Here is a 14,475-nt window from a genome sequence, read left to right as displayed (position 1 = left end):
AACATAGATTATTTAAAAGTACAGAGCCATTTAACTGCCAATTCCATAGTAATAGTGGAACAGTAACTTCATGTGTTTCGTTCTGGAGGTAGTCTTGCCATATTTGACAATTACACGCAAATTCTAATGGCATGTCTTCCTCGGAAAGCTGCCTTTCAAGAGGCTGTATGGGATAAGGAAAGACCAATGGCACTGGAATTTTACAGACCTGAGTACATTCCAGTTTTATCACATGTAACTATGAAACCTTTGGCAAGTTACTTACTATCTCTGAGCCTCGGTTTCTTCCTCAGTAAAATGCGATTAGTAATGTACACAAATCCCTGCGTAATCCTTTATTGATAGGTATTATTTCTGTCCCTTTACAAGTCTCAGGCCCAGAGGAATTTACCAGACTGTGTAGGATCTGGCTATTGCAGGCTTGGCAATGTTCTGTTTGCATGTTGTCAGTTAAGGTAGCGGATGCTCTTTCTTCAGTCTGTATCACTTCGCGCTTCCCAGCTCTCACATTAATCGGCACAGGTATACGTCAGAGCAGCCCTGGAGCATGCACTGCACAGCCGCAGGACTCCCAGAGTGTTGTAACTTTTATATAGCAGGGTTTTGTTTCTCTACAGATCAAGATTGTTGTCTTCCATGGTGTCTGTTATCAAGGAAGCCCCGCACATTCATCCCATACGTATTCACACACACACACTAACTGGAAAATGCGAGGGAAAGGATGAATGGGTAGATGAATGAGCAGTCCTGCCAGCTATCAGATATATTTCTGAATATTCACTAACAGGGTTTTAACTTTTTCACTCTCCTTTTTATGATAGGGACCCAGCCTTCTAAAGTCAGAAGCCTGAGCTCCAATTGAATTAATGCACTTGACACAAATGATCGCATGCCATTTTAATAAGTCACACTGTTATTGCTCCTAACTAAATAGAAGTCCATTTGGCCTTTTCACATCTAAGATATTTGCTTTCCCACTAAGGCATTCACTTAGTTATAAATTATAGGTAAAATTACAGTGGGTTGAAGGAATAGCTTAAAATAGGATTTTAATCAACGTGAGAACTGAGGTATAGAAGATTCTGATGATTGGCATGTATTTTTTATTTTTATTTATTTATTTATTTTGAGATGAAGTCTCATTCTGTAGCCCAAGCTGGAGTGCAGTGGTGCCATCTCAGCTCACTGCAGCCTCCACCTCTGGGGGTCAAGCGATTTCTGTGCCTCAGCCTCCTGAGTAGCTGGGGCTACAGGCACGCGCCACTATGCCTGGCTAATTTTTTGTATTTTAGTAGAGACAGGGTTTCACCATGTTACCCAGGGTGGTCTCGAACTCCTGAGCTCAGGCGATCTGCCCACCTTGGCCTCTCAAAGTGCTGGGATTACAAGCATGAGCCACCACGCTTGGCCTGGCGTGTATTATGTAAAGTATATCTTTGTATTCAGACCTGTAATTCTCTTAATTTTAAGGAAAAATAAAGAAACTCTGTTTATGCTAAATAAGAAGCTTTGGTCATCTAACTGAACATAAACGTACAGTGTAGATTTCTATTTTCACCATGTAATTACTTGGTAAATGAAGTTGGCATTCCAAATCAAATCAATATATCCATGAAGGAAATCCAGGGCTTGGGGTTTCAAATGAAAATTTAATATAGATAAAAAGATGGAATTTTTGATACCCATCTTTTCGAACAGATGCATATATAGAAAGAAATTGGCAACTGAGAGAGAGAATCAGAGAATGAAGAAATTTGTCTTCAGTTTCCATGGGTCAAAAGAAGAAATGAATGTTCACGTACCACCCAAACAGAAATTGAAATAGTGTGGAGAATCCATTCTCAGGATGGCTCTTTTAAAATATTGTAAATAAAAAATATTTCCTACCTATTGGTAGTTAAAACCCTTTTCTAATTTATTTGTTCTAAGAATGTATGACCTAAGTTCTGTATTATCCCAGCATGAGACGGTGGAATGCAAAACGACTTCTTATCGGAAAGGATAATGACAATGTTAATAACAGTATGCCTGCCTGTTTTTAAGACTAAAGTATTCCCAAATCGAATGACTTTGGGCCGGGGTCTATTCAGAATATTTTGTAAATACCAGAAAGGAAAAATGGTTGCAGTTATGCAAACCTCCCAAGATTAAGTTTATCCTCTTCAAGTTTGATTATTACACTCACCGAAAAACTGAATGACTCCTTTTAGATTCCTTAGAAAGATATAATTATCAAAACTCCTTAAGAGAATGAATAGACTTTTTTTTTTTCAAATAAGGATATTTACCCGCAGAAACTTTTTTTCAGTTTTTCCTTTATTCTGACTTGGTTAAAATATTGTATTTATAAAGGTAACACAGCCATCTAGTGGACAGATATTTGATAGCTGATTATTTTACTTGAGTTTAAGTTCATGAAACAAAAGCTTAAGCCAAATGAAATACTTGTTTCATGACACACGGCACACGATTACAAAATGTGGAGTGAGCCTTTAGAGGGGCAACATGGGGTATTTTTAGGCAGGTGTTTTATAACATTTCCAGACACAAATTTCTAACCACTGTTCCCATCCCCACACACCCCACTCAAAACCATACTCTATTATAAAAATGTAGAAATGAAAGAGGTGAAGTTCAAATCATAGGTTTAACATTGAGTTTCTATGTGTCTGAAATGTTGTATGTTATGTGGTTACCAGCCCATCTTCTGATGTCTTTTTGGTTTGGGGTTTTAGTTCTTTTGGGGGGTGGGTAGTCTTTTCTAAGTGAAACATCAGTTCTATTCTTTCCTTGTTGCCCTGTCCCGAAGTTATCTTTGCTAATGGAAGAAAGTCATACTTCCCAGGATGGCCCTCCTCAGCCATAGCAACACCGTCTGCAGTCATTAACGGTGTTACTTTTGTCCTTCCTCTTTCACACTTTGCTGTCAAAACCTTCTATAACAACTCCTTTTTGTTCATCTCAAATTCCAGGGAATTGAGAAGTTACTCTTCATCAAATTCTACTGCAAACTCAGGCCTCTGGGCAACAGCTCCTATGGAGTGATAGCTGTGGGATGATACTTAGAGAGGGCATTTATACTCAATGCACTGGATTGTACTAGGAGGTTTATTTTTCCAAACCTTAAGAAAAATCACTTGTGGAAACACTTGCAATACCACAATTAACTCTTCTATGTAAAGAGAAATGGCATTGCAGAGTGAAAATGAGCCTGAGACAGGAAGTCAGAAGATGGGAATTCCAATCCTAGTTCTAATAAGTTTGAGTTGTGGGTATTGTGTAAGTCAACCCCAATAACTGTTTCCTTCTAAATAAAACAAGAATGACTAATAACAACTCCCCTGCTTACCTTCAAGGACTATTGTGAGGAGGAAGTGACAAGGTAATGGATGAGGAAGTGTTGTGTAATAATGACAAAGGAGAAGTCTCTATTTATTCAGGTGGAAATAAAAAGCTCTTTGGTAAACTTGGAATTGGAATTTTAATATGCAACCAACTTGCCCTTCCATTCAACTAAGCATCTGTAATAATGGGCCTTTTTGTCACAAGCTTTTATTTTTTGTTTTACATCCTTGTGAAGTAGTTCATTACCATTATCCCCATTATGAATGGTGAAAATAAAGCATGGAAAGCTTAAACCATCCTAAAGGAGGTATATTCTACATTTGGAGTCCACCTCATCATTTTCTTGGATAACACATACTTTGCTGCCTGTTTTATTCTCCTGCTCCAGCCCTGCAACATCTGATATGTCCATTCTGTTCTACATTTGTATTGTGCCCCTGCATGATTTTATCCCCACTCTGAATGAGATCCCCTTTGTCCAGGTCTCCATCTGGCAAACAACTGCCCATTTTCAACCCAATTTAATCATTACCTCTTCTGTGAAGCCTTTCTCAATTCTCTTATGCAAAAGCACAGGTACCATCAAGGGTGTCTAAGAAACCCCATATGCACAGTTCTGTCCGAGTTCTTATCACAATGCCATGTGATGTTTATTTACCCGTCTGAGCTCCTCAGTAGCAGAGCCTTTGTCTTATTCACCTTTTATGTCCAACCAGGGAACGCTGCATGAACCAGTGTTTCATACACATTACTAAAGTATTGCTAACTCCTCTAGTATTTACTGTGATATCTTGAATGCTGAAAATGAAGTATTTAAAGAATAATCTACCAATTCATTTTCAGAGCCTGAAGGATGTTGATTTCATTTTTGCACCAGGAACTTTGAGGTAGAAGCTGTTAAATAAAAAGAAAAGATTGATATCACAATGTGAGACTATTTCAATATTGAATAGACTGCTTTTACCAGTGACAGTAGTTCTCTCTTGGAGCCTTGATGTCACACTGTATTAAATTTAGGCATCTTATTGATTCTGCAGTTTAATTTTTCTGTAAATATATGTGGTTTCCTGACCAGCCTCTATCCCAGAGTTACCATGGCTACTGGTAAGTTTTATCTTCTTTGCAACCATTTTAACAGTTTTTCTTAAGAACCAATTGTTTTCCTTACAATAGAAGAGTGTCTTCCAAAATAGACCCTGCGCATATCCGTGATGACAGATCAGTAGATAAACTGTATAATTGGCAGCAGGTAATGTTTTTTCTCACTCCACTGTCCACACTCCCCTGTAAACAAACAATCCACCCCCATAGAGAGGGGGCACATTTTCTTAAGTTCTGAAATGTCACAAGTATTTTTCCTCCCTTTTCAAAGTCACTATTTAGAAAATCTCTAATGGGATTTTAAATGCTTATTTTAGTATATTTGGCCAAGGATGTTGGCACTTTTCTTCCATAAAGTATTTAAGGTTTGATCAAGACCCCCACAGTGAGCACTGTGTATGTGTTTAGTTCTCTTTGTGGCTTTTATTGCTTAAAAAGTAGAAATGTTAGTTTTAAATGTTACATACATAAAAGTCAGTGGGGAAGTGTCTCTTCTTGGAGAGATATGGGCTAAAAAGAAAAAAAAAAAGACATGTAATCCCAGCACTTTGGGAAGCCAAAGTGGGTGGATCACAAGGTCAGGAGTTCAAGACAGCCTAACCAACATGGTGAAACCCTGTCTCTACTAAAAATACAAAAATTAGCTGGGCGTGGTGGCGGGTGCCTGTAATCCCAGCTACTCAGGAAGCTGAGGCAGGAGAATCACTTGAACCCCGGAGGCGGAGCTTGCAGTGAGCTGAGATCATGCCATTGCACTCCAGCCTGGGCAACAGAGCAACACTCCGTCTTAAAAAAAAAAAAAAGATAAAAAGAAAAAAAAAGTGTCTCTATGGGACCCTCAAAACTGTTGATCTGGTATTTTCCTTTTAGGGCTTTCCTCAAACACATATAACATATATAAATTGGTCTAGAGCAAATATTTCCAGTGAATTAAAAACAACAACAACAATGCACTACTTGGAGCAGGACCAGGTAGGACAGACATTAGTCAATATCAAGACAGACAAACTGTTAAGTATTAATCCCTTGTCTATTTTCTCCATTTCTCTTCAACTTAAAATGGTATTTTCAGCAGTTCTTGATAACTGAAACCTTGAAACCCATTTTTTAAGACTGGTAGTAAAGGACAGTTAATAAAAAGGACAACTTGTCTGTTGCCAAAGTTCAATTTCTACAGGGCAAGACTGTGGCCAATATTAGATCAAGAGCTGCACAGTGAACAGTTAAACATTTACTGAATGTCTGTTGTAAGTAGTTTTAGTCCAAATTTTACCATCTGTAGAAAAGAAAGATGTAAACTCAACCTAATATTTCGTAATGATCGCTCTAATATGGTAGCATTTGGGATGTTTGTAAATATCACAGAAACAGATAGAAGAGCCAGAATTCATGTTCAGAAACTCGTGATTCATGCCTGTAGACTCCAGATTTGTCACTCTACAGCAAAGGCACAACGGAGAAAAAAATTTCTCAAAGATGTTTAATGAAATGAAGTATACCTGCATCATGTGTACTGCCTTCTGTAGGACACTGTGTGGAAACGTAATAAAAATAAACTCAAGGATTTTATTATTTAAGCAGGGAATGAGAGCTCTTTTGCTAGTTGTGTTATAGTGCCTTAATATGTGTTTGCACACACACATAGAAGCTCAATAAAGGTTGGCAGAATGAGTATCAATTTCCTATTTTAAAAAGAGCTGAATAGAATTTACCAAAAAATTGTACATTTTATATATACAGGAAGTTTTACAGAATATTGTCAGCAGTGTATCCCCCGTCATCCACTTTTCCATCATTACTGGAAATACACAAATTCCAGAGAAGAACTTTCTTACTCATTCATGAATCTCCTCTAAAATACTTATCTGGACTATTTGTATAGTGACATAGAGGACTGAGGTTTCCTAGGCTATCTCAAACCTCAAACACATTCACAGCACTCACACGCAAATACCTCCAAAATTATGTGCTCTCTCTGAATTCCTCCCCAAAATTACACTACGCTGAAGGCTTTGCTGTCTCTAACCCTGGGACTGCTGCCTCCAGCAGGGGTCTAGTCAATGTGCAGCAGGTCCAAGGGACCATCCGCTCTAGTTTCTGCTCCCCAGAATCCTTCTGGGCTACATTACCTTTCCCTCCATGGTTCTACACCAATAAACCTGCCCGTGTCCCTAGAAATGGGTAGAGGCAAACTCAATGTATTTCACTATGAAATCCTATGTTTTCTATGTCCTTTTCCTGACTACAGAATCCTTTTCAATTCCTATTGGGTTCTCCTTTTTCCAGTGAGTCTGCTCTCTCAGGTCAGTTTTCCTATCTAGCCTCACTTTCCATTGTAGATGGGCCCGCTTGTCAGAAATTAATATTTCCCTTTGCTCCATTCTCTCCATCCTCACGCTTGCACTTGAGAATGAAAGAATGAATTAAGGAGACATTGTCTTTGTTTCTCTTATCAGACTTTCCAGATTGAGAATAACTGCTTGTTGGGCACCTCTTTCTAAACTCTTTCCATACCAACGATGTTTAGTGACCCTTCTTTGCATTCACATAGTAAGTGGTCTATGACCTCAGTGTCTATCAGCAGCCATGGTTCATAGCAGGCACTCAGAAATACAGGGTTGTTGAACAGGGTAGGCTTCCAATTCCAACTATAGCACCTATTTAGTGTTCAGTTTTGGGCCAGCCTCCCAGATGGGTCTGCACCTCACTTTGCTCATCTGTAAAATGGGGATAATAATATTAATGGTAAAAGAATGGTGCCCAGCACGTAACAGGCACTAGAAAATCATCATTTCCATTGCCTCTTATTTTGAGTAAGTAAGTGAAAGAAGGAACAAATGAGAGATGTTATCTGAACTTCTTGTGCTCTCTGCCAGGCTCTTAAGCTCCTCGGCTTCTAGACAGAGGGATCAGTTGGCTAATTTGGGAGCTCAAATTTTCCCGAGCCACTGAGTTATTCTCCCTACCCTGCTTCTTAGTATCTCCCATGACCTCACCTGTTGTTTCTAGTCTACACCTGGAGTTTTTGGGGTTCTGCCCTAAAGCACTGCTCCGCTTTAGGGAGCAACTGTCATCGGACAATTCTTATTCTTATTCTTGTTCTGGGCTACTAAAACCTTCGGCATTATCCTCTGTCCTCTATGATGCTGTAGAATTCCCAAACCTATGCCACACAGACACACACTCCTCCCACCCAATGCTCACCTGTTCCAAATGCTCAGTTACTGGTCTGTCCCTTTCAAGACCTTGGACATTGATTTACTGGTGTGAAAGGGCAAAAACAAAGTCACATATAAATCCGGTAGCTTGATTTTAGCAATTGAAGGAATGATATTATTGGTAACAATGTAAATTTAGCAAAATCTGTATTAGATTCTGACACATTGTATCTTCTTAGCTCTCAATCAGGGAAAATTAATGGAAAACAGACTATGAATAGAATTAACCAAAAATCAAAATGACATTTTGTTTAAAGAGTAAGGTAATCATATGTGTGTGTGTGTATACATATATATATATAATATTAAAACATTTAATCATACATCTCAGAAATATTAAGTAATTCAGATTATGTAAGGATGAAGTCGGAATATTTAACAATATCCACTTTTGAGAGTCTGATTTACTTTATAATTTTATTTAAAAATTATTCTCTTCCCTTTGACATGGGCTTGCCCATCATTTAAAAATGGTATTGCTCTTTTATACTTTAAATATTCTCACATAGTTGAATATAAGATCTCCTGTGAAATGTTTCTCCAGAAAAATTTATTCTTTTCTTCAACTGATTGAATTTCCCTTGACAAAATTAAATGTTCTGCTACATTACAGCCTCACTGTGAGGAATGAAGAAAGAGGGGAAAATGCGGGAAGACCCACACACACTACAAAAATGGAGAGTATCCAGGTCCTAGAGGAATGGTGAGTGTGAGAACCACATAGCTATTGTTTCTTGCATTTATATGCCATTTACATCAACTGCGTGCCTCAGTATTACCCCTTGCTTCATGGTACTCTTCAAAATGATTTTGGGAAGTGAATGCAAATTCAATCTGGAAGATCTTATTTTGTCATTGCCGTTGCTTTTCAGCAATTTTTCTATTAGCTATGTTAAGTTATTGGCTAAAACATGATCTAAATTTACTTTTCTCTTTAAAAAAATAAAGATTGTCATATAAATTAGTACCCAAAATTGCCCTAATTCATTACTTCTCATTTCTGAGAATTCAAGTTTTTCTCTTTATAAGAGAAGTGTCTAAACACACACACAAATGATATGGAATGTCCAAGTGAGTGAGGAAGGGCACCCAGCGACTCCTGGTTCCTTTTCTACCAGAGCAGACTCTCCCCACGTGCTTCCTCCCAAATGAGAGGTACCTATGGACTAAAATCAAAATACAAATAGTCCAGTCATATAATTGTAAGTGCCTTCTTTTTCTGCTTTTTGTGAGAAGGTTTTAATCATGATGCTTCATGGTCATTTTTAACCTTTTTAAAATTAAAAATTGTTTTAAGTGAATGAGGAGGTGCAGAGATTATGGAACAGTAACAATCTATTTGAAATACCTGGTTAAAAAGGTAAATACATATATATTTACCTTTATATATGTATTTACCTTTTTATGTGTATATGTATTTACCATATATATGTTTATATATATATAAACATACTTCTTTGGCCAAATGTCTTTTAGATTGGAAAATTATTAAGTAAATCATTGAATAGGAAAGGAAGATCAGACTCATTTTAACCATCAGACTTTCCAAGTTTCTGTCTTCTACTTCTTTAATGTATAAGCAAGTGGATTAATTACTAGTGGTTTCTGCAGTCACCTAGTCACTAAAAGATCTGTATATAGTTTTAAATTCCCCAATGTCAGTGTCATTATAGAAGCACTCTGCTTCCAATTATGATAACTCCATTCATGACTAACAATTCGTACATAACTTTTCATAGGAAAAAAACCTTTTTTTTTAGAGGCAGGATGTCATTTTGTTGCCTAGCCAGGAGTGCAATGGGATGGTAATAGCTCACTGTAACCTGAAGCTCCTGTCTCAAGTGATTCTCCTGCCTCAACTCCCAAATAGCTGGGACTGCAGGCACATGCCACCACACCCAGCTAATTTTTAAATTTTTTTTTTTGCAGAGACAGGATCTTGCTATGTTTCCCAGGCTGACCTCAAACTCCTGGACTCGAGAGATCCTCCCACCTCAGCCTCCCAAAGCACTGGGATTATAGGCATGAACCACCATGCCCAACAGAAAAATTATTAAAGTTTAGGAAAATATGTGACAAGTGCACACAGTGTATTCTTATTTTAAATCAAGTGACAAATGAAAAAAATGGCCACCAGAGATGAGAAAAAAAACTGTATCTTATGGCTGGAAAATTGAAATCCTGATTAGAGGCAAAGAAAAAATTCATGTTGTCCTTAGTCACTTAGAGACAGTTTCTATCAACTTGCAACACATTGTTAAAGTTTGAACATTTCCAAGCTTCATTAGGAATGTACGATGACTGCATGTATATTATGTTTAGGCCCCTTGCTGTTTGAATGCTTGTCTGCCTACATGTCTCTTATGCCTGTGTGAATTTTTGTGAAAACCCTGAAATAACTGACGTAGTCCTGACAGATACTTATTTGCCAGATCAGGCTGGACTGAGTGGCAAAATACTGACCACTAGATGGCAGCAAATTGATAGAATTTCTATCTGCTCCTCTCCTTACCTGGTCTAGCATTCACTGGTCACAAAGTTCCCTTTGATCACGGCCCCGTTCTGTCTCTGCAGCCAAAACCCCACTGCAGAGGAAGTCTTGTCCTGGTCTCAAAATTTTGACAAGATGATGAAGGCCCCAGCAGGAAGAAACCTTTTCAGAGAGTTCCTCCGAACAGAATACAGTGAAGAGAACCTACTTTTCTGGCTTGCCTGTGAAGACTTAAAGAAGGAGCAGAACAAAAAAGTAATCGAAGAAAAGGCTAGGATGATATATGAAGATTACATTTCTATACTATCACCAAAAGAGGTAAAAATCTGGAAAACATTGAGGTGGGCTTCCTAAGACCAAGGATAACCGTCAAGGGATGGCTGTCCACATTGGGTAGGGCATGGGATGTGGAGAGGGTAGAAGATTTCCATGGGTAGATAATTCAGCTTCTGTTGGGAGAATTTCCTTGAACACATGTTTGAAGGCTAGGTTTCCCTACTATGCTTTAACTGTTTATCTCTAGCTGACTCGTGTGGTAGTTCACTTGCTTTTCAGAACTAACACTAAGGAGCCTGCTTAAACACAATTCGCTGTGACAAACGAAAATGGAAAGAGAGAATGTATTTTAGAGTGGTATTTCGCAAAGCATGACCCCTAGATCATGTGAATGAGAATCACCTGGAGCATTTGTTTAAAAAACAAATTCTTAAGGCCTAACCAGGACTTCTGAATCTGAATTTTTGGAAATAGGACCCAGAAATCTGCACTTTTAACAAGTTTTCCACATACATACTAGTTGGAAAACCTCTGGTATAGGTACTCAAAAAAAAGAAATCTGACATGTTTGTTGATGTTTATGATTGACTCTTTACAGAAATGAAAAATGATCCTTGACCACTAATATTCTTAGGTGGGGAAATGGAAATTATTTTACTTATTCTAGGTTTTCTGTTATTGAAAGTGGAAGCGTCTTTCCCGTTGCCAAAATGTACCTAATCAATAAGCAATACTTCTAGCAACCAAATAGCACTTTTCCATTGACTGTTTAAAACTTAATTTGTTCTTGAGAAATGTTCCAGCTAACAGAGTTAAAAGCATTTGGTGAAAGAGTGGTTAATAATGTGGCCAGGCCGTTGGAGCCCTGTGTGATGGAGCTCCAGAGGGCTTCAAAGCACTTAGAGAACATAGAGGTTCCTAGAATGTCTTCTCTTTTCCATCCCAGCCTCTTTTTGTCTTTTTTGTTTCTCCTAAACAACTGTGATTTTTACCTTTGCATTTAAATGGCATGCCCCTCTCTTGTGCACCTGAACATTTATGGGCTACAGTCATCTGTTCCTCCTCCAATACTTGGCATGGTCCCAGGCTGCCTTACACTCCTTGCTTTGAGATCTATAAAAGGAATTAGTGTCTATTTTATTAACCTCTAAGTTTGGAATGCTACATAAACTATTTCACTTCTAATAAGATATACAGTACCTAAGTTATATAGTTTTTTTTAATTAGTTAGGTTAAAATGCCATTGGTATTCCAGAGTGCTCCAGGACTATTGTCTCTACAAAATGAGAAACCTTCTAGAATTAGACGCACAAAGGATTGATTTGTTTTTTTATTTCCTACATGAACATGAAAAATGTATTCATAAAAGCAAGGTGGGGAGAATTTAATAAATGTAATACAGTGTGACATCAGTAATAAATATGTAGCCTCAACACATTTGTTACTGATATCACACTGTATTTCTAACACCGGTATAATTCTGCATCCTAAAACTGCATTCTTCAGGCTTTTAGCCTGCCTCGAATTTTAGTATCTAAACAACTCTACTTGTATTTTATCAGTATAATAATTTTATGCTAATTTTTATTATTTTAAAGTTATTGCACATAGCAAATAAACCAGATGATCCAAATGTGCCCAAATATGTGCTTCTTTTGCCTGTAATTATACAAAATGAGAGTCCTTGGGAAGATTATCTAGACCATTTCTGCCCCCAAAGTATGTAAGATGTGACATCTTAAAGTGATAGTTGTCTAGATTACTTAGTCCATTCCTTTGTGCTATATTTGTAGCATCTTAAAATGATGACTGTTCCATTCTTTTTCAGTGTTAGGAGAAAAAATATTCTCCATACTATGTCCCTTATTTTTACAGTTTCTGTTCTTTAATGTTTAGTTTTTTATGTAAAACATTTTCTTATTATCCACACAGCCCCTGATTTTCTGATGTCACTGATTGATGGAGCTTTGTAAAATACTTAATTTTTTCTTTTTGAGGCATGTTTAGAGTTACAATAGTGATTATTTAAATATAAACTAGTGAGTTTCCATTCTTTTTGCTAAAGTAATAGAGGTTTGTTTTCATCTAATTTTTTTTGAGACGGAGTCTCACTGTGCCACCCAGGCTGTAGTGCAGTGGCACGATCTCAGCTCACTGCAACCTCCACCTCCTGGGTTCAAGCAAATCTCCTGCCTTAGCCGCCCAAGTAGCTGGGATTACAGGCACCCACCAACACGCCGGGCTAATTACTGTATTTTTAGTGGTGACAGGGTTTCACCATGTTGGCCAGGCTGCTCTCGAAGTCCTGACCTCAATTGACCTGCCTGCCTCAGCCTCCCAAAGTGCTGGGATTACGGGTGTGAGCCACTGCGCCTGGCCGTTTTCACCTAATTTCTTTCTTTTGAACACAAGTTTCACCAGAAAGGCACTAAAATCTCATTTCCTAATCAAGAACATGACCTTTCCAGAATGACATACACTAATGTTTAGTGTCGTAACCATATTTACTCTCTCCTTTATGTTTCCTAATACCCATATTTTGGCCATTACCCGTTCTTTAATATCCTCAAAATATCACAAAGAAACACAGACAGAGGTGAAATTCAACTTGTTCTAATTTTGCCGACTTGTAATTAACTCTGGATATAGAAATTAATAGACCATTGAAGTGCCATTGTTTAGGCAGCTGATTTCTATCCTGTCAACAGAGTAATTAAATTTGATCATTGTTTAATGGCAAAAACAAACAAGCAAAAGTAGATATTTTCAGTTATAAAAGATAATTGTTAAAAAGCTATGTTTTAAACCAAGGTATCCTGTTCATTGACTCGACTCATTGATATACTCAGCGCATGGCATGCACTTTCCGGCTATTCTGAAGCCTGTTCAATCTATTATGTACCTCACTGAACTTCCTGTGCAAAAAGTCATCCATTTCTAATCAGCCACAATACATTACTAACTTACATCAAGTTACCACTCTTCAGATTTTGTTTTCTAACATTGGAGAGAGCACATGTCAGATTGAGAGAGCCCTGATTATACCGGAATTAGAGCACTGGACTAATATTCAGGTGCACAGGATTTTAATCCTGCCTTTGCTACATCCCAGTTGTGTGGCCTGGGATAAATCACTTTACCTCTCTGAGTCTCAACATTCAGTTCATTTGTTTACAAAAATAACAATAAAAATAAGCACAGAAACTAATAAACCAAATGCATAATGGCAACTGTAAGGCTATGAAGCTATTGAAAAGGTCTGTTAGGCCGTTCTGGGCTTTCTACCTCTGAAATTCTATACATGTTTCTATTTATTCAGAGTATTTGTGCTACTACTTCATCCTCTCTACCTAATGGCATAGCTTATCCATCATGGTCCTCCTTACTGCTGTCCCCACACTGAACCTACTTAAACACAGAATCTACTTAAACATGGTACTCAAGGCAGTTAATACCAATCTGAGTTCCTATCTGTTTCTCATTTTGGGGCTAGACAATCTTGGCTTTCTACCTCTGAAATTCTATGCATGTTTCTACTTATTCAGAATATTTTTAAAGAACATGAACATTTGAATCATTATAAAATGGTAATGACTAAAAGTTGTCATGATTTTACTATTAAACAGAAGGCCATTTTTCTTCACTAGACTTTCATTTTACCTTAATTTGATTGCGTATTTGTGTTCCTCTTTGTTAAATATAGAAAAACAACTACATTTTAAAAATTATTTATATATAGATAACTTTTTCCCCTAATGAAACTATTGAAGTCAATGTGCTAAAAATTACATTACCTTATTTTAAGAATATGTTTTATGCATTTGTAATAATTTGAGCATTATGTTATAAAATAAGAGATATCACCAGGCGCGGTGGCTCACACCTGTAATCCCAGCACTTGGGGAGGCTAAGACGGGTGGATTACAAGGTCAGGCATTCGAGACCAGCCTGGCCAACATAGTGAAACCCCATCTCTACTAAAAATACAAAAAATTAGCCGGGCGTGGTGGTGGGCACCTGTAATCCCAGCTACTTGGGAGGCTG

At 37.7% G+C, this 14,475-nt stretch overlaps 1 protein-coding gene across 3 annotated transcripts in view; it reads left to right on the top strand.

Moving 5' to 3' along the window:
• The window catches only part of RGS17 (regulator of G protein signaling 17), a 128,280-nt gene that overhangs the window by 97,939 nt on the left and 15,866 nt on the right, over positions 1–14,475 (top strand). For 2 of the 3 annotated variants that reach the window (XM_063707968.1, XM_063707969.1), the window contains 2 exons: positions 8,278–8,367; positions 10,239–10,473. In XM_063707968.1, coding sequence (XP_063564038.1) covers positions 8,278–8,367; positions 10,239–10,473 — 325 coding nt within the window. Of the gene's footprint in view, positions 1–8,277; positions 8,368–10,238; positions 10,474–14,475 lie in introns of those variants that run through there. The other variant, XR_010134402.1, reaches the window with a different exon arrangement.

The sequence above is a fragment of the Gorilla gorilla genome, chromosome 5, assembly GCF_029281585.2.
Source record: "Gorilla gorilla gorilla isolate KB3781 chromosome 5, NHGRI_mGorGor1-v2.1_pri, whole genome shotgun sequence".
In the NCBI taxonomy this organism is placed as follows: domain Eukaryota; kingdom Metazoa; phylum Chordata; class Mammalia; order Primates; family Hominidae; genus Gorilla; species Gorilla gorilla.
The sequence above is the reverse complement of the archived record's forward strand: the minus strand, read 5'-3'. Positions and strand labels throughout refer to the sequence as shown.